At 38.7% G+C, this 20,407-nt stretch overlaps 1 protein-coding gene across 6 annotated transcripts in view; it reads left to right on the forward strand.

The window, feature by feature from the left end:
- Positions 1–16,510, forward strand: part of nedd4l (NEDD4 like E3 ubiquitin protein ligase) — a 43,531-nt gene extending 27,021 nt beyond the window's left edge. For 3 of the 6 annotated variants that reach the window (XM_035668454.1, XM_035668449.1, XM_035668450.1), the window contains 18 exons: positions 1,187–1,324; positions 2,318–2,515; positions 4,960–5,157; positions 5,963–6,040; positions 7,869–7,923; positions 8,457–8,515; positions 8,900–8,965; positions 9,610–9,839; positions 10,948–11,069; positions 11,194–11,264; positions 11,591–11,686; positions 11,809–11,882; positions 12,008–12,068; positions 12,296–12,355; positions 12,486–12,593; positions 13,325–13,421; positions 13,884–13,956; positions 14,578–16,510. In XM_035668454.1, coding sequence (XP_035524347.1) covers positions 1,187–1,324; positions 2,318–2,515; positions 4,960–5,157; positions 5,963–6,040; positions 7,869–7,923; positions 8,457–8,515; positions 8,900–8,965; positions 9,610–9,839; positions 10,948–11,069; positions 11,194–11,264; positions 11,591–11,686; positions 11,809–11,882; positions 12,008–12,068; positions 12,296–12,355; positions 12,486–12,593; positions 13,325–13,421; positions 13,884–13,956; positions 14,578–14,680 — 1,887 coding nt within the window. In that variant the 3' untranslated portion in view covers positions 14,681–16,510. Of the gene's footprint in view, positions 1–1,186; positions 1,325–2,317; positions 2,516–4,959; positions 5,158–5,962; positions 6,041–7,868; positions 7,924–8,456; positions 8,516–8,899; positions 8,966–9,609; positions 9,840–10,947; positions 11,072–11,193; positions 11,265–11,590; positions 11,687–11,808; positions 11,883–12,007; positions 12,069–12,295; positions 12,356–12,485; positions 12,594–13,324; positions 13,422–13,883; positions 13,957–14,577 lie in introns of those variants that run through there. The other 3 variants (XM_035668452.1, XM_035668453.1, XR_004796942.1) reach the window with 3 other exon arrangements.
- Positions 16,511–20,407: the final 3,897 nt, after the last annotated feature.

Here is a 20,407-nt window from a genome sequence, read left to right on the forward strand (position 1 = left end):
CTGACTAGTTTTGTGAATAATCTTAATAAAAAAACTTTTGATAGGTAGAAAGCCACGTGAGGACTATCAGTCATTTATATTATGTTTAGTTTTTATGATATGACACTTAATGCATACAAAATATACAACAAACGTTCTTTCTGAAATAGACTGAAGACTTTGTGTAAACATTCATGAAAATGTACATCCTTGCTGGCGGGTGATTGATTTGTTCTCTAAAACAATCAGCTGATGAAGCTGAATAAATCCCTCTTTATTTAGTTTTTTTATTGGGTATGTTACAACATGCCGAAGAGCTTATTTAAATGAGCACTTGTCCCAAAGTTGCTGTGAATGTGGTATACATGAGTACGTGTGTGTGTGCGTGTGTCTCGACGTGGCACCATGTTAGTAAATATTAAGTACTGCCACTGATAACAAGCCATAAAGCAGCATTATAAAATGTGGCCAACAGGGACCATCAAGTTTTTTTTGTCCCTGATCCAGATCCGTGTCCTTTAATAATGGGTATCCAACTCAATATTTATAATTACTTAAATGTTGATTAAAGTATGTATCTAAGACATAATTTTGCACACATTATTTTTCACAAGGTAATTGATCCAAATACGGGAGGTCCTGGTTCAAAAATATCTCTGATGTCCAATGTTCAAGGGTGCTATCTTTGCTCTGTCATATCTAAAATATCACCACAGTAATGTTGTGATTGTTTGGTTAACTATTTCAGTAATTTTAATTCTGCAAATGGTTAATAGTTCACTCAGCGAAGTAGTAATGATCCACTAGTTTTCCCCATGTGGTGTTTATTTTAGTACTTCTCTGTGTTTGATTGGGTTTTGTGTGGGAAGGTTCACATCATACACAATCACCTTCTTTTCCATTAGAAATCTTTTGTCATAATTATACCTAAAATGTGTCTGTCACTGTGCTGCACAGCTGAAATGGGAAGAGATTTTAAAGCTGTTGTGTTCTTGATAGATTTTATGAAAAAAATATGTGGTATGTTGGAATAACTTGACTTTATTGAAAACATCAGTTTCTATCCACTTGTACGCACAATAATTTTGACTCCCTTTCCGTGCAGAATCATTTTAAAATACTAAAAGATTCCCTCCACATGTCTCTACGCATATCCGCCTGTACTGATGAGTTGTCTTTGCTTTGCTCTCTTTCTACACTTGGCCAGTCTCCCTCGGCGACTGCTTACACCTTGACCACCCCTGGCCTGCCCCCTGGATGGGAGGAGAGGAAGGACGGCAAGGGAAGAACTTATTACGTCAACCATAACAACCGCACCACTACCTGGACTAGACCAATTGTGCAGGTACAGAAGGCCTGAAGGCTGTCTGGACTCTAGGCATGGGACTGGATCTTACCCCGGCCCCTGTCATGGCCTAGGCCTGTTTTTTCGGACCTCTTCCTCTATTCCCCCATGTGTTTCTCCTCTGTGTAGCCATAAAGAATGACGGAAAGAGACACAGCTTTGCAACCTCAGAGTCTCTTTTTCTGTCTTTCTCTGTCCGGTTTCCAATTCTTTTCAACTTTATTCTATGTCTTTCTTCTCTTGTCTAGCATTTTGTTTGGTACTCTGGATGCAGTGCAACTCTTTATTGGTCACGCCTTTCTAAACCCTGGCATGGAAATGCAACCACCACTTTTCCCTCCCTTTTTCCCATTTCTGCCCTGTTTTTTCCACTTGTCTTCCCCTGTCTTTCTGTCTGCAACTGAGGCAGCTCCACATTGTCTGAGCTCAGGGAGAGACTGCTACATGGGACTGGGTGTATGTTTAATGCTCATGTCTCTCCTCTTTGAAATCCACCCTTTCATTTCTGCTTTTATCCGAACGCTGCAGGTTATATTATACTTGTTTGTGTGTTGTCTGTCATCACATAGTCTTTTCCGATTCTCATCTGTTTTTGTTGTTACTCAGAAGGAGAGGATACTGCAAATGATTTACATTGCAGTTTCATAGCAATGCTTTGTCTTTGGAACATAGTTGTGGCCCATCGTAAATGTAGGTTTTCCCATTGTAGTAGCCACTTGGGTTAGGGTTGTAAGAAACACTAACTTTCATCTTTCCAGTAGTTAATTAATAATTATGTTTTGGGTGACATAAATGATTGTCTTGGGCCTTTTTTTTGCTTTTGAGATTTTAGGAACTCATTTCCTAGCTTGCATCCAGACCTTTCTGGTGGCAGCATCTCTGGCAGCATCTCTGACCGCATGGCTAATGATGAGAACAAGTTTTGTTTTCGCGGAAACCGTTTGCCTTATTCAAAACGCCACCTAACCTTAAAAGTGCTATTCTTACTGACAGCTGACTGAAGACGGAGCCAGCACCTCAGCAGCAGCAGCAGCAACAGCGGCAGCGGCGTCAGGAGGAGCCTCGGCCCTGGCACCCGCACCCACCCCCTCCTCCTCTTCTACTGCCTCCAACAACCACCTCCATGAGCCCCAAGTCCGACGACCTCGTAGCCTCAGCTCCCCTACTGTCACCCTTTCCACCCCCTTGGAGGTGAGAATTAGCCACCTGTACCATCCCGCTCATACCCATATCCTTTTTCCTCTTTCCTTCAATCTTTGTCCTTCCACACTTTCTCGTCATGCAATTCTTCATTGTATCACCATTTCCATCCCTTCGAAGAAATCATGACCCTCACCCATCTACATCCAGCCAATCCTCAGTTTCTTTCTTTGATATTCCACCATTCTAATGTTATCTTTCCTTCTTTCAGGGTGACTCTTTCTTGATGCTGCTTTTCTCTCTTTTCATCCTTGCCAACCTTATGGAAATGTTAATGTCATCATTTAGCCAGTCTTCTCTTCGTATGTCTTTTCATCTCACCATTGCAGATGATTTTCTTTCTTCACACTGCTCTTTTTTTCATCTTCACTGGAGAATGAGCTGATGACTGAACGCTTAAACATCTCTCCCTTAAACCATGATTAGTCACGTGAAATGGTCTGATCTTCACTCCTTCTTTGTTATTCATGATGACGAGTTTGTTGTGAACAATATACACTCTTGGCAAACAGTCAGCATTTCATTCTGCAATAACACTAACAGAATAAAGCTGGTGTGGGAATTTCAGTTACTCCTTGATGAATCCATTATTTTAATTGATCACAGGTTCCAAATGCTAAAACAAACCCAGGCACATCCAAATCAATGATATTGATCTTGTAAATTAGATATAATTAAATGCAGAGGCCCTTTTAGTATCAAGACTGCCAAACAAAGCACATACAAACTTTGTTGGCTAGCATTTGAAGATTAATTTGTCAATACTTTTTAAAGAACATTACATGTTTTAAACGTATCCCTATTTAATACTCTCTGTTTGTGTCAGACACAAGAACTGGATGTTGTTTGTCTGGGGATATGAACTTCCACAATCAACACTTACAAAGACAGGGACATCAGACAGTAGACATTAGCTGTTACTTCGATGGAGCTGCAGTGTCTGATTCTATAACAAAAAAATTGAGAAAATTAACAGATATATAAATACATTCAGGGCTAAGTCATGTACCTGCAGTTGTTCTACTATAACATCATCACATATCTTAGTTAAGTAAGCTATGGAGGAAGCAGGCATCAGTGGAGGGCTTTTACTGTGAAGCAGATACTGTACATTTGAAGTGTTTAACTCAACCCATGTAGTGGACATACAAAATAAAAACAGCGGAACATTGTTAAACTACCCGAAATAATCACTGATCTTAAATAATCTGAATGTGAATTACCAGTAATGTAACATATGACTCTACAGGTAATCCTTCAGATTAACACTTTTGTTTTTAGGGTGTGGCATTGTACAAATCCCACCACCACTATTTCATTGCATCTTTCAGATTTCATGCTTTCACCGTGAATTTTTGGAATGTTATGTTATGTGTGTGAACGTGCGCTTGTTCTGACATTTTAGAAAACCTCGGATTTACTCATGTAATGTCAGAGAACATTTCTCATTTATGCAATACATTTAACTTTAAACTTTAAAGTTTGCAGTGCAGCTATAAATACGCCACACAAACTTGGCTAATTAGGATCAGCACAGTGTATCTTAAAAGGGACGGTCTGTTTTTGACCTACTGCATTTAATGGCTTTACTCTGGTGATGGTGCTATACCATGGGAACACTCCTGTAGGAGGTTTAATTAATGTGTGTGTGTGTGTCTGTGTTAACAAAGCATTGTGGAAGTAAAAGAAACACTCTCACTGCAGAATGTTGTAATTACAACTTCCACAGGAGGTGGGAGGTCTGTGGATTAATTAATGCAGTCTTTTCTCTCGTTAGAAATCAGATCAGTCAGTGATAATTGCTGCTAAAAGAATGATGTGATGTAAGAACACTCATTAGCATGAGAAACTTTACTCTGTTTAATGTTGCGTAAGAAACTTTTAAGGCGCCAGTAATGGTCGTTTTTCTATAGATACAGTTTCTGGAATAGTGGTATTATGTTGGGATTCATTTCTCTTTAAGCCTTGACCAAGGTCTACTATCTATTACCAGAAATAGATATATAAAGAGTTCTGGTAGTTTTACTGAAAATGATCCTATGTTTTTTCTTGGACTTTCACATTATCTTGTGAATACCAACGAAAAACTTGTTATTGTACCATTAAGCCCCAGAAGCAGTGTCCAGGGAATCAGTAAAATCTGAAATCTGTATAATCAAGTGTTGATGCGTTTTTCTGTTGTCATTTTGATTGATAACTTGACAGGCAGAGTATTCAACCTGGGTGCTAATGAGCTCCCTATTTGTTGATTTTTCCTAGATCTTTTCTAATCTTATTCAGTTTTCTAACAGAATACCAAGACAACTCTTGGAACACTGATTGTGTTTCAAAGGATCAGTGTTGAATTGTTTCAGTCATCCATATTCAGTTTCAAATTTAATTCTTTCCTTTTAGGAGTGATAATCTTACACTTTTTTTTTCCATTTGGGTTCCAGGGAGCCAACAACATCCAGGTGCGGAGGGCCGTAAAGGACACGTTCTCCAACCCGCAGTCTCCTCAGCCTTCCCCCTACAGCTCCCCCAAGTCACAGCACAAGACACAGCAGAGCTTCCTGCCCCCAGGCTGGGAGATGAGGATAGCTCCCAATGGACGGCCTTTCTTCATCGACCACAACAGCAGAACCACCACCTGGGTGAGCTAACACACCGTGGTAACAGGCTCGATTGTGCTTTAGGCTAAAAGGATTTTTGAAATATGAATAAAGGCTGATGCTTCATTTTACAAGTCTGCAATTCCAGTTTCCAGTTTTTCCAGTTTTTCCAGTTTCCATGATTGTGTGTGGTAATATTTATATGGAGAGTAAGAGACAGTTTCATTCCAATTATATTTTTGTTTAACCTTAGGGCACAGCATGTCTGCACAATGTCTGCCGAAAAGCTTGCAGCATATATAAAGATATATTAAGTTTCCAATTATAAATCGATAATGAATGAGCATTAACTTGGGTTTAAATTTCAGGGAAATTCCTGTCAAACCAAACAGCTGTGTAGAAACTCAACTCAAACAACTAAACTGATATAACCGTCTTATACCACCCATTTTAATTATAATTATTACCAATTAACATAGTTCTGCACAGGAAACTTCTTAGGACCCTGAAATAAAGTGTTAGCAAATGATGGCATCAAATTGAAAAGGGGTTATATTCTTTGTTGTACTAGGCACTAAAAATCTAGGGCAGTGGTAAGTGTCGATCTTCTAGGGTCTTTTAGTGACATCTGGTGGTTTAAGTTTATTTCACATTTACTTCAGTCCTTATTAGGATCAGTGAACTTTGGGAAGTTGTTATATTAGGAAGTGGTGTTTTTTATCCTTAAACCAGAGCAAATGTAAAATGTTGTTTTTACAGTTTAAAAAAATGTCTTCACCCTGTTTTGGAATCGTTCTTATGCATGTCTGTATCTCTTCCTTCTCTCCCTCCCTCTTTTGACAACCAGGAGGATCCCAGGTTGAAATATCCAGTCCATATGAGGAATAAGAACTCAATGGAGCCTGGCGACCTTGGTCCACTTCCTGTAAGTACAGTCACAACGAGACCAACTGCGTATTTAACCTGTGGCCCACAAAGCACGTTAATAACAACCTCATCGATCCCATTATTAGCTTTGTTGACCTATTCACAAGTGCTGTTACCAGGAAATATTATGTGTTCTAAATCGGTCTATTTAGATTACCATAACTGTACGGTAACCATTTTCCTAAGAAGGTATTTATTCAGCTTGGTGTACCATCAGTGAGTTTTCATAATTTATTGTGGTCTTTGTCTGCATGTCAACTTAAAAATCTTAACTCAGTGGGCCATGTTTAAATTTGAACTGTGTAAATAAAGTGGCTTTTGCAGTAGAATATGAGACATGATCATGCGAACAGGCAATTTTAGACATTTCCTTTTTAGTCCTGTTAGAAAAGAGGGAGAATGTAACTGGCGAGGATGAGAAAGCAGAGTCTGGGGGCTGTGACAATCCCTAATTAGGAGGTGGAGACTGTCTGTCACCTGCTCTGTTATCTGTACAAAGACAAACTCCAAACAAGTGGGCCAAACATTATCGTAGGTAGCTGTTGAATAATCAGAGCTTCATGGGTTTGTACATCTCACAGGCTTGTGTGGTGTGTGCATGTGTTCTTTCTCTCTCCCTCTTTCTCTTTCTCTTTTCTCTCCGTTCTGATGGATCTAATGTATGCTACTTCTTCTACACCTGGCCATGTCTGTTTGGCAGAACCTACCAGAGGAGGTTGGTTGGTGCCTCCCTCCCTCTGCCTGCCTTACCTACTTGTCTGGTTCTGGTCCGGTCTGGTCAAATGCCTGCGAGACAGCCTTGCGCTTTCTTTTTTGTGTTTGTTTTTTCCTCTCTCTCTCTCTTTCTATCTTTTCTCTTTCTCATGACCGGCATGGATGGACTGTACCTCTCCCCTCCTTTTCATCAGTATTTTTACACCACTTCCTCTCTCTGTGCGCCCTCCCCGCACCACCATCCCTTCTGTTAACGATTTAACATTTGGAGCTCCCCCACCATTCTCCTGGGATCCCTCAGACTGCTCCATGTCTGTGTAACCGTAACCGTATCAGTGTCTGAGGCACAGACAGACGAGTTGGGAAAGTGGAACGAGGCAAGATGCTCTGGCCATTTTGTTAGAGAGTGAAGGAGAATGAACACAAAGGCTTGAGGGAGGAGGACAGGGCTGAATATGGGGCAGTGGGGAGGGATGGATGTTTCAAGAGAAACCACAGAAGCAATACGTATGTTAGAGGAAGGAACTGGCTGTATGGCTGCATGTGTTTATCAGCTTTTCAATCTGATCTCTTCACTCATCAGTAGCAGCATACTTAGAAACACGCATAGGTACACCCTGTTTGACATATTGTCAGACTCGGTCCCTTTTCCCACCCCTTTACTCTCGATTTACTGTAATTTTTTTAATTGCCTGACTGCTGGGGCCGTACGAGTGTGTGCGTGTGTGTGGCCTATGACACTGTACTGAGTGTTCACCGTGTCAGTGGTGGTGTACTGGTTTGAACTAGTAGTGGTGATTTTACCTTTTTAATGTTGTGGTCGTATCCCTGCCTTGCTGATGTCTCGGACATGACTCAAATAGGAGAAAAAATCCTTTCAGTTCCTTTGTGATGTGTTTGATTGAGTTTGCCTCCCCTGCAGTGTTGGGCTGTCAGTGTTTGAACCATTTAATGGTCAGTCAAATTCAATCAAACACAAATTAAAAAAGGAAAAAAAAAAAGAGGATGGATTTAAATGACTATTTGAGCATGGTTTCTTTAATAGTGCTGTCTAATAGTGACTGTGTGCTTTTTCTCACTCTCGCTGTCTTTTTTTTATGCTCCTTTTCCAGCCTGGATGGGAAGAAAGAGTTCACTCAGACGGACGTACCTTCTACATTGACCACAGTAAGACAACTCTGTTTTACCACTTTCTGTCTCTGCTGTGCTTGTATTTGGTCATGCGTGTCTTACTTTATCTCTTGAGTTACTTTTTATAGTGTGCAGTGGGTGCAGTGCAGCCACAGATTTTTCAGTGTCAGAGACAGCAAAGCACCTCATCCATTACAGCAGAAACAGGAGTTGACAGGTCATGCTGTTTAAAATGTATTGCGTGATGACCTGCTGGAGTGCATTACTAAACTAAACTGAAAGATATATGGACATAAGAGTGGGAATTTGAACCATTATTAATTAATCTGTTGATTATTTCTTGGATAAACGGAGTAATTGTATAGGCTATAGAATGTTAGAAAATGGTAAAAAATTCCCGAACCCAACGACATTTAATTTAAATGATATAAAACAGAGAAAAGTAGCAAATCTTCACATTTCAGAGGCTGAAACCAGCAAATGTTTTGCGTAATATAATGACAGACTTCATGAAAGTCCTTGTGAATCCTATTGTTGCCTAATGAGTCTGTGTTGTTTGTTTCATCCAGATACAAAGAACACACAGTGGGAGGACCCTCGCCTTCAGAGTCCAGCTATCACAGGACCTGTGAGTAGTTTTCTCTAACAGAGTCTCTGCCACGGCATTGTTGCTACATGGAAACAACAAGTTCCTCTTTTAACATTGTGGTTCTATCTGTCACACACTATCATCAGCCTCAGTGTCTTTGTACGACAAAGATAAATCACTTTGTCCCTGCGCTTGTCACTTAACATGCCATCACCTTCATGTTTTTCTGTGTACCACTTCAGATATTGTTCTCCCTCATTGCCAACTCCCCTCGCCAACTTACACACTCTATGTAGTTTCTGGTGTTGTAACAGGAGATTGAAGCATATTTAGTTTTCCTGTTAAACCATTTACATCACAAGCTAAATGTTTATAAGGACATTGATCGTTTTTTGATAATTTATTTGATTAATGTCTGTGCAGGCTGTCCCCTATTCCAGAGAGTTCAAGCAGAAATACGACTACTTCAGGAAGAAGTTGAAGAAACCGGTAAGAAGTGATTTTTAAAATATAGATATCTCTATGTCTCAGGTTTCTGGGTTCTTGCTTTAACAATGCCAGGGTAATGGCATAAGCTAAATTTGGTCAAAACCTCACGGCTTCTCCTTGCACAGGAAGGCTCTAATTTGCATCTATTTTGATTGTCCTTGATTGCATAATTATTCAACTTTCTTCACATTTTCCTGACGCTGCGTGACTGAGTTTGATATTTTTACTGCATATTAAATATTCAGTGCAATCATTTCACACTTCATCATTTTTAACACTCCAGGAAGTCAAGGTTACTGCCCGTTTTTCTCCTAACTTACTTTAATGGGCTTGCAATCCATCCAGAAAGTTAATCAACCACCTAGACCTTTTCTGCATTTTGCGCTAGTACAAAATGAGTTCTGCAATCTCCATAGTAATTAATAAATAATAAATAATTAAAATAATGAAATAATGATTCCACACAGGTCCTGTTGTAAATGAGATAATAAGCACCTTTAGCAGCAGTTACACTTAGTGGTATTTTTTGACGAGTCTGAATCAGTTTGGTTTTGTACCATGGTCAGATATTTCCACCTTACCTAATAAAATGAAATAAAATATTTCCCGTATTTAACACGGTATTATTATTTTTTTTATTCCAGGCTGACATCCCCAACCGATTCGAGATGAAGTTACACAGGAACAACATCTTTGAAGAGTCGTACCGTCGAATCATGTCCCTAAAGAGGCCTGATGTTCTGAAAGCGCGGCTGTGGATTGAGTTTGAGTCAGAGAAAGGACTGGACTATGGTGGAGTGGCCAGAGAGTGGTTCTTCCTCTTATCTAAGGAGATGTTCAATCCTTACTACGGTCTGTTCGAATACTCTGCCACGTAAGTCTCCGATTGTTTGTGTGAGCTACCTTTATCTGAAGAAAGACACCCTTGAGGCATGTAACAGGATATGACACAGGACATAGTGTATTGCAAAGTTCGTGTAGTAAAGGAACCACAAAAATCCTTCCCTGCTCATATCTTTGGTTGTCTTTTTCCACAAAGTGAAGTAAGGGGCAGAGCTGCCGTATTGTTTCCCTATGAGACTTGTTAAAGTTTCCTTTTACTTTGATTAACTTTTCCTTTCATTTAAAAAAGCCTTCCTGGAACAAAAGTTTCCCACATACAGTACATGTTAAGATAATTAAAGGGTTGAATGATTCGTTCTGTTTCTTGGCACCATCATCAATAGATGACGACTCATGTAGGCAATGTAGGGCAAAGATCACACAAAATATATTGTAGCTAAATGCGTAGGCCACATGGTTGCAACTGTCAACCTTTGTTGCATGTCATACCCCCCTCTTTCACCCATTTCCTTTCTTCCTCTTCACTGTTGCTGTCTAATAAAGGTACAAAACAACAAGCCTGTCCTCCTCCAACAACAACAAACCTACTTAGCTTAGTTTGCCTGGTTTAATAAAACAAAAATCATTAAACCTTCAAACCATTGAAATTAAACCCCATTGTGATTGTTCATCATCACACCAACTTTAATAATTTAGGTTTAACATCGTCATGCAGCTGCAGTTAAATGAAAAGCTGATGCTCTTTTTGCTATTTGCAGGTGGAGCAACAGAGTCCATGTGCAGTTGAGCATCTAGTGACATAAAGTCCTATGAATATCATTAAAATAAATGTTTGGAGCACTTATGACAACTCAAGCTTTATTCAATTAGATCAAGAGGTAATTAATAATTTTATTAAATCAAGGGCTAAGTGTGTATGTTGACTTATCAAGCTTTCTGGACTTTCATCAAATTAATTTCCTTTTTTATCGCTTGCAGCTGCGAAAACCATTAGATTTTCAGTCAAGATATTATGTTTATTGACCTTTTTTAAGGAGAAATTAACCCACTGGTACTACTGACTGCTCTGTGCATTAAGGAATAGCCTGTAAATGAAACCATGGAAATAACTTTCGTGGTCTCGTCTTGTATCTCTACAGGGACAACTACACTCTCCAAATCAATCCCAACTCTGGCCTGTGCAACGAGGATCACCTCTCCTATTTCAAGTTCATCGGACGTGTGGCAGGAATGGCTGTGTTTCATGGAAAACTACTGGATGGTAACCTGCTGTTACTATGTGTATTTTCAAGATTGTCATGTGTTTGAACAATTAGGCAATGTTTATGTTGATGTTTGGGAACACACATACTGTTAAAGGGCAGTGCTGTTTTCTGCTTTCTTAGGTTTTTTCATACGACCCTTCTACAAGATGATGCTGGGAAAACAAATCTCCCTTAAAGACATGGAGTCTGTGGTAAGAAATCATTGCTGCTAAATTATTAACAGGATGAATTACTTTTTAATTATTCATTCTGGGCCACTGATTTTGGCACTGTAAAATAGTCTGTAATTTGTATTTAGTGCTTTTAATTTGCTTATGTATTTAAATTATTTTAACAGTTAGCATTTTTATTAACAGTTGAGCAGTCAGCACTGACCACAGGGTTTCTTGTTTGATTGGAATGGGTCTACATACGTGCAATTTTGAATGAGACCCTGCAATCTCACGAATAAAAGCCAATGAATGATTCAGTTTTCTTTGTGTCTAATTTTTATCTGCCCTGCCTTGTATCCCTGCAGGACAGTGAATACTACAACTCTCTTAAGTGGATTCTGGAGAATGATCCCACTGAGCTGGACCTGAGGTTTTGTATTGACGAGGACAACTTTGGACAGGTGCGCAGACTTCAGTCGGTCATTTTTAATCTGTTAAAATACACATTTTTAAGCGCAATAAAATAAGGTAGTTGGCTGTCAGGAGTTTCCTGGCCTTTACTTTTATTGTTTTTCTTTCTTAGACGTACCAGGTGGACCTGAAGCCCAGCGGCTCAGACATGGTGGTCACCAATGAGAACAAAAAAGAATACATAGAGTAAGGACATTATCAGTACTGTTCCACTTTCTTCATTCTTTGTCTTTTTATGAATAGTTACAGGCTTTTATCATCTCCTAAAACTTGTTTTTGTATTCATGTCTCGATAATCTTCCGTCTGGCAGCCTGGTCATCCAGTGGAGGTTTGTCAATCGGGTCCAGAAGCAGATGAACGCCTTCTTGGAGGTATTTATGTGCGATAATACAGTCGCCACTTGGGGGCAGTGTGAGCACAGACTTTGTGTTGGCGTGTCTGAGGCCCTCTGTTTTAAATTCAACCTCTTCTTTGAATATTTGTAGCTTTCAAAACTTAGTAACATCTCTGTTCATTAGTGGGATGTTCTGTAGGTATGTTACTTGACTTGAACGTTTATCAGAATTACATGTTCATTCCCTTTTTGTTTACTTTTCAGGGCTTCACTGAGCTCATTCTCATAGATCTGATCAAGATCTTTGATGAAAATGAACTTGAGGTATGGATTCTATAGCTTAAATCCTTACTTTTAATTGTTATATCTTTATCTTTAGAGTACTGTCTTGAGATGGAAAGTGGCAGTGACTGTAAATACTTTCTCTTCTCCCTCACCCTCTGTCTCTGCGTAGCTGCTCATGTGTGGTCTGGGTGACGTCGACGTCAACGACTGGAGACAACACACTGTTTACAAGAATGGCTACTGTCCCAACCATCCTGTTATACAGTGGTTCTGGAAGGTACGTCTGATACATCAACACATAGACGTCTAAATTAATGCAACAAAAACATGCACACGCACAACAGATTTTTGTGTACTGTGTAAAATCGTCAGCCACATGTTGCCTCATATTAGTCGTGGAAACAGGACGTTTCATAATAAACATTGGTTCCAGTCATCTTTTCCTCCATCCAACCTGCAACAGGTTTGTTGGCCTCGCTTTTGAAGATCAAAGTCTGTTTGGAAGAACAGGCTTGTTTGCTCTGATGAAAGAACCTAAAGTAGTACCTGCCCTGGTTATCATCTGTCTTGACTTGAGCTTTAACACACACAGTCACACACGCAAATACCCTCAGACAGCAAACAATACACACGAGCCATAATTTGTGTGTGTGTGTGTGTGTGTGTGTGTATACATGCTTACACACACTGACACACACACAACACAGACCACAGACCAGACCACAAGACACCAGAACCAAAGACAGACAGACAGACAAAAGTGTCACCTGATGAACTGGCTCAAACAGCTTCTGTTTGAATTTGTACCGTCACGTTTTTTCTTACACACACACACACAGATTGTAAAACTGTAAAATCTTTGCTGCTTTCAATAATGTAATCTTTTTGTGTATTGTAGTTGTGGATATATAATAATATAATATATATATATATATATTATATAAGTATTATATGAACTCTCTAAACTATGTAACTAAGTATTTTTCATTTTTCACTATGTCTCTTCAGGTTGTCCTGTTAATGGATGCTGAAAAGAGGATCCGACTCCTTCAGTTTGTTACGGGAACGTCGCGAGTACCCATGAATGGCTTTGCCGAGCTTTATGGTATGTTCACCAGATAACTTCAGGTTTCTTTTATTTCCCGCTTGTATAACTTGACCAGTTCTTTAAAGTCATATATTATCTGCTGAAACTACAGGTCCTGAGCTTTATGTAACAGTGACATAAAAAACGTTTTCTAAGAACAGATGAGTCAACAGTTGCAGTTCCAAGAATTTAATTACTATCACTGTACACATACAGATAAATAAATGACAAATGTTAGATTCTAGGCTTTTGATTTGAGGCTTTTTTTCCTACATGGCATTAGTAGAGAAAGAAGAAATAATTGTATGTGTATCTGTAGAATTATGCATGAGGCTTTAAATGCTTAAATATCTAAAAAGGACAATTATTTATATAAAATGCAATAATTACACAGATTCTCTTCTTCCTAGCAATAATTGAATCTTTTCATTTCACCCAGAGATCAACTGTGTCATCATAATTATTGTTTTTTTGTGCCAGGTTCTAATGGACCTCAGCTGTTCACAATTGAGCAGTGGGGAACACCAGATAAGTTGCCAAGAGCCCACACATGGTATGTTACTACTATATATACACACACACACACACACACACACACACATACACACAATAAGAGTCTACAGCCATGCTAGCAGCTTTGAGGCCAGACTTAGCACAACACAGCAGTCTTTGAGCTAAAGGCTAACATCAGTGTGCTCATAATGACAATGCCAGTATGCTAATGCTAAGCAGGTGTTATGTTTATAAATCTTAGTTTAACATGGTAACATACTAACAATTAGGCTGATGGGAATGTCAATTGTTAGCTGGTATTTGCTCATAAACCAAAGTATTGATCATGTTAAAAGTTTGCCCTGCTGGAGGCGCTAGAGGAACAGTAAGGGGATCACTAAAGTTATTCCAATACAACCTGAGGGGAACATAAATGTCTGTAACAGGTTTACAATAACATTTAATATTAGAGTTTAAAGCCACCAAGAGTCAATGTGATTCATCCGCTGGGGAACAGAAATGTCTGCACAAAATATCATTGCAGTCCTTCCAATAGCTGAGATACTTCAGTCTGGACCAAAGTCGACCAATTAACCGACAGATGCTAGCATGGTTTAAAATACTCAGTGGCTACCAATTAAATACCAATTTAAGTATAATTTTTATGTTATTTTCTTCCCAGTTTCAACCGCTTGGATCTGCCCACTTACGAATCATTTGAGGACCTGAGAGAGAAACTCCTCATGGCTGTGGAGAACGCGCAGGGCTTCGAGGGGGTTGACTAAATGGCGGCGTCTGACTGCATCCAACCAACCAACAATAAAAACAAACTAAACAAAAAGCCACAGGGATGTCGAACCAGCTGCTGTAGCAGTTCTGTGCGAGCATGTTGTCCTGTAATGCCCGACTGTGAACCACCTCCACAGCACGGTGGTTTGAGACTGTACAGCGATTTGTCGAGCCAATATGCCTACATCTTTATATCTTTTCAGTGCGGGTAGGCCACTTCTTTAAAGGTGCTGGGGAAAGAACGAGAGAGTCGCACCCTCGAATGCTGAAATCTATTATCCACAGGCATGAGCGATACATGACGAGAGCTGGCCCCCCTGATCTGCCGTTTCTTTCCCCTCTACCCTCGTCCTGTGAAAATCTACAGTGCTGGAAAACACTAATGCATTTCAATAGCTCCTTTATGTACACTATAGCACAGTATTCAAGCACCTTTCAATTGGAGGGTCTTAGCATGGCCTTAATCTGGCTCTTACATGCACTATCTCTCTAAGAAACTGCAATGGCACTATGATCACAACTCTCTCAAATCCTTAGACCAACACCGGATTACCTTAGGAATGCTAGCCAATCACATTTCAGGAAATCGGCCACACCCCTCCGTAGAGCCTTGTCTATATGTTGTGTGATCAGAAATCGCCACTGCAGCCTTTTGTAGAATAATGTTTTTCTTTTATTTTATAGCCACTGGTAAGGATTAAAGAATGGGGGATGAAATAAAGCCCCAAAGATGATTTTTATAGTTTTTGTCATCCTGGAACAAATTTCTTTTTTTTGTTTTGTTTTTTTAAATCATTGGTATAATTCTTGCAGGAAAATACTCTCAACGTATTTGTACTGATGAACAATGTTGTTTACTATTTTGACAATTCTATATGACATGGTGTGTGAAGTGTAAATCTGGCTAGTCTGGGAAATAAGTAATCCATATCATTTGTTACGGTGATAGCAAATGTGTTGAATAAAATGGTTTTTATTGTAGTGCTATGAAAGCAGCATGAAACTGTATCTTGTGTTCGCTTTGACTACATGGTAGTAATTTGGACGTGTAATCGCTCTCGAGGTCGAGAAGGGAAAACTAAAAACTGGTGATAGTTTCTCTGAGATGTTTGCATCATGATTATATTAATATTCTCATGCCTGTTGCTGTTCATAATGCTGTAAATTGTTCTTGGAAAAAAAACATTTTAAGTTCTTTCATGATATATAAATATATGTATGAACTACATTTAACAGAAGTATTACTGATCAACAACACTAAAATGAAGCTGTGTGCGTGCGTGGGTGTTTGAGAGAAAAGCTGTGATTGCCACTGAATATAAAGCAGCACGTTTCTTACAAAGAATTTTTTTTTTTTCTTTTTTATGTTTTTGTTTCTCTCTCCTTTTTCTAACACCATTGAACCTAAAGGGCACTTTATAGATCACTCTGAGGTCATGTCACCTGTTGTATGTCTTTTGTCATTAACTTGAATGTGATTCATTTTTTTTTTTCCATTCGGAGCACTTACCTGGTGCAATATAAATAGTCTGTAAATCTGGGCTGCTGCTAAGGTAGAAAAAGTTGACAGAAGTGAAGCAGAGACTTCACATCCTTTAGTATTCTCTATTTCCTCTCTTCTTTTCTCTACATTTTCCTTCCCTTGTGTTTCCTCCCCCCCGTGACCCCACTCTTCAAACTGACTCAGTAACGATTAGTCCTTTTTTAGAGGGTTTTCTTTTTTTAATGAATGATGGGAAATATCACTTTTGTTAAAAGATTCCACCTCTCTGCAACTCTTTGTGGTTCATTTAACTTCAGTCAAATAAAAATGAAACTTCTCAGTGTGTTGTTTGAGTGAATGTGAGTATGAATACTAATGAGGTAGAGACATAGTTACAAGAGCCATAAAAATATATCATAGATATATAGACTTACTGTCCAACAGTCCCACATAAACATTAAGTTTTACAAACCTAAAATTTAAAATCCCTCTTCACTGAATCAATGCAGTTCTGTAGTTTTTATTTTGTTTTCAATTCAGTTAAGTTTCAGTTAGTTTCCAGCTCAGTTTAGTTTTTATTGTTTTTAAAATGTTTTTTTCAGTTTCAGTGTTTGTGTTTCAGTTCTTTTATAATAATATGTGTGGTATTTGTCAGAATAGCTATCACAATACAAACACATTGACTTACAGTCATGTCGACGTCCCACTTTCAATAAACATAAGCACCAGTGCCTCCTCATGCTTGTGTTGACAAATTTGATCAAACTGAGACATTTACTATATATTCTTATTTTAGTTTTTGTAAGTATACTATATTGTTTCAGTTAATTTTTGTTTATTTCTCAAGTCTAGTTTTTCTATATACAACTATATATCAATCACTACTACTCCTGAGGAAAATATACTTTTTCCATCATTTATTTGACCATCATAGTCACTAGTTACTTGCTAAAACTTTCATTTAAATCTAATACATGAACATCTTGTAAATTAGGATGCATTCTTGTAGACAAACCTACCCAATTGTATGTCAAATATATAATATAAGCTTCACAGGCAGCTGAAAATACTGCTTCAGAAAGTCTGCTGCTGAGGGAAATTATGTTAGTTCATCCACATTATAAATTGATTTTTGAAATCCAGCCTTGTAACAGTTTCCTGATATCCAAATACCTGTCTTGAGACATTAGTGAGACTTAAAACTGTCCCTGTCTCTCTTTTTTTTCTGTGCGCACGTGGTGTGGTGAAGGGACCTCAGTTCATTCACACAATCACAATCTAGGAGTTATCAGCTCCAAGGACGAGCAAATAAAAGCCACCCTGCCAGTCCGGGGACATTTTATCAAGTCCTTCTACCCTCGATCTGGTCACAAACAAACCAAGAGCCAACTTCTAAAGCATTCCATCTGCTTGAAAAAAATGTCACCAAGTGCAAATGAGAATACATCTTAACATAACTCCTAATAACCATAAGAAAGCACAAAGACATTTCTTTAGTTTTCTGTTAAAGATAAGACAGTTTGGGTCTGTCAGTTTCTCACAGGCCTCCGTTGCTGTGTTATGTCACAGCTCTGACGTTAAAGAAACCCTGATGGCAAGTTAAAGCAATAACCTGAACCAAAAGTGGATATTGAAAACATTACATATTTTAGTAATTACTGTTAAGTCCTCTGTGAAGTGTTATGTGGGCAAACATGTAAAATATCATCATAAATATCATATTTTATACAAAAGAAATTAAACGCACCAGTATTATTAGGATATTTTACGATTGCTTTAGGTCAGTTTTCATCAATAGTTTCAATGAGCAAAACACTTAATAAAAAGAGCCAAATTAACTTTCTAAATTCTAATAAGATTTATCGTAGTGTGAAGTCAGACACTAGACTACATTATTTATATGTACAGTAACACAAAATATATTTACTAAATAAAATTAAAGTTGTCAAAAGTCACTGTCAAACTGACAGTGTTACTGCTATCCCAGTGTTACAACACTCCCCGTTCTTCCCCACCCCTGGTTGCGAATCACTGATTTAATATTCGGGCTTCAGAGGTTGAAAACTGAACAGAGTGACACATATCAGACCTCTAGTTAAAGAGATGCTATTTCCAGTGGTTAAATTCGGATTTGTTATTTTTAGAAGGCATCTGTGGTTTCAGGATTGCCATGTACATATATATACATAGACAACAAAATCTGACTGATATAATTTAAATTAAATAAAACGAGGTGAGACAAGGCATATAAGTTATTGTATCATTTTGTAAAATTGAAACATTGCTTCGTTGAAGACGTGTGAAATGAAGTGTCCCATGCTGACATGGAAGAGCGTAGGCCTGAGCCCAGGACAGCACCGGCCCAATTTAACCCCTGCTTATTTCATAATCTGCCCTAGGTGACAGGTATTATTATGAAACTGAACCTTGGAGTCATGGCATATCCATACCTATAGTTTAACTATTTTCTATCCACTACTTAGAATTTGGAGTGAATTTAAACTAAATAAGTCTTTGCTTTCAGATAAATACAGGAAACACATGAATAAAATGCATGTTGACTTTACAGCATTACTGACTTGCTTTTACTATATGAGTGTCTGATTCGTGCCTGCTGGTTGTGTTACCTTGCCTACTTTTTGGCCTCTCATATGCACCAAACTCCAGCTCTTATTACATTAATTAGATTGTTTTCTTTCAGGAACCATCACCTGTCAGTATATTACATTTGGCTCATGGTGTCTTTCAATGAAACATTGGTATTAAGACCCTGTTGCCTCACTGGGGCAGTTTTTTCTTTTTTTTGGTCTCCTCCTCCTCCACCCCTCACCCTATACCTCTGGTCAGGGTCGATCAATACTTCCCCTGTAGCTTATCACTAATGTGGAACTGGCTGTTTGTCCAAACCCTGCTCTGTCTACATAAAGACTTGGACGGGACAGCATCAAACCCAAATGCACCATATATCACCACATGAACCTGCAGCTCTGAAGGCACCACTGGACTTTTAACTGTTTGGAAAGACTTAGAGACAAAGATACGCCGGTGCAAGAGGGAAGCAGCAGAGAAAAAAGAGTAGCTGGAAGAATCAGAAGCAGGAGAGTGACCCCTGAGAATGAATAAATATAGAGAGAGGATCCACTTTAGAAACTTGAGGTGAGTTGGTTTTCCTGCAATAGGTTGGAATCTTATAATGATGTTTTAACTCACAGGTTTGTCTGTAAAGTTGCTAACTGATCAAATTTGATCAAATTTAACAGTTAGAAACAAACTTTTGGGGCCATTTTCAGCTCAGAAACATTATGTAATATAGTTAAAAGCAGAAACAAGATGTGTTGAATCTAGTGTAACACACAGTCTGAACCATCTCTATTTCTCAATAACATTTTAGAAAAATATATGGTTTTTTATAGGTTATTTTACTTTGTTGCTCACTCACACACTCTTATTCACACACACAAGCACACACAGCTGCAGGCATCCCCACAATCAGTAGAAAAAGACATGAGCGGACTTTGGTCAGTTGGATAACACTTTGTGTATTTACACAGCATTATTTACCCTATTTTCTGTTTTTCATTTGGGTTGTATTCCAGCATATTGGAAGGGAAAAAATTATAAATCTTAGCTCATTGTGAAAACGCCACAAACCAACATCATGTGTATTACATTATGTTTTATTTTCTCTACTTTCTGTTTTATCCATTGCTTTTTATTGATTCAACACGTCACCAAACTACTTTTTTTCCTTATTTCACCAGGTCGTCCGTCCACCAGTATGTATTAACAACCTCTCCGTCTGCAACATCTACAGTAAATGCTGTCCTCCAGAGCTGTGGAGTGTGACAATGGTGTTTGTGTCCTCTGTATCAAACGCCATTATCACACTAAATAGCTACAGTGTGAAAAGGACCTCAATATATTCCTCGATTTCCTGGTTTGCCTGATTGGGTTTTGTTTTTCTTTTGCCATTTGTTGGTTTTGTTGCTCCTTTTTCTTCTTCTGTCTTTTCTTTTTGCAAATTTTTAATAGTTTCCTGATTCATAAAGCCTGAAGCATGTCCTCATCTGCTGCTAGTGCCTATAGTTTGGAACACATGACACCACGCAGGAGGGGCAGAGATGAAAATAGATCTGCAGCGTGTTGATATGTCGTACATGATCTTGAGCCTCTGAGTGTGACCCACTTACTTTTGCGTTTGAGGCGCTAATTTGCTGCTGGAGACCTTAACCTGTAAATA

Source organism: Morone saxatilis, unplaced genomic scaffold (genome assembly GCF_004916995.1).
Source record: "Morone saxatilis isolate NCDOM2014 unplaced genomic scaffold, NCSU_SB_2.0 Contig21, whole genome shotgun sequence".
Classification (NCBI taxonomy): domain Eukaryota; kingdom Metazoa; phylum Chordata; class Actinopteri; family Moronidae; genus Morone; species Morone saxatilis.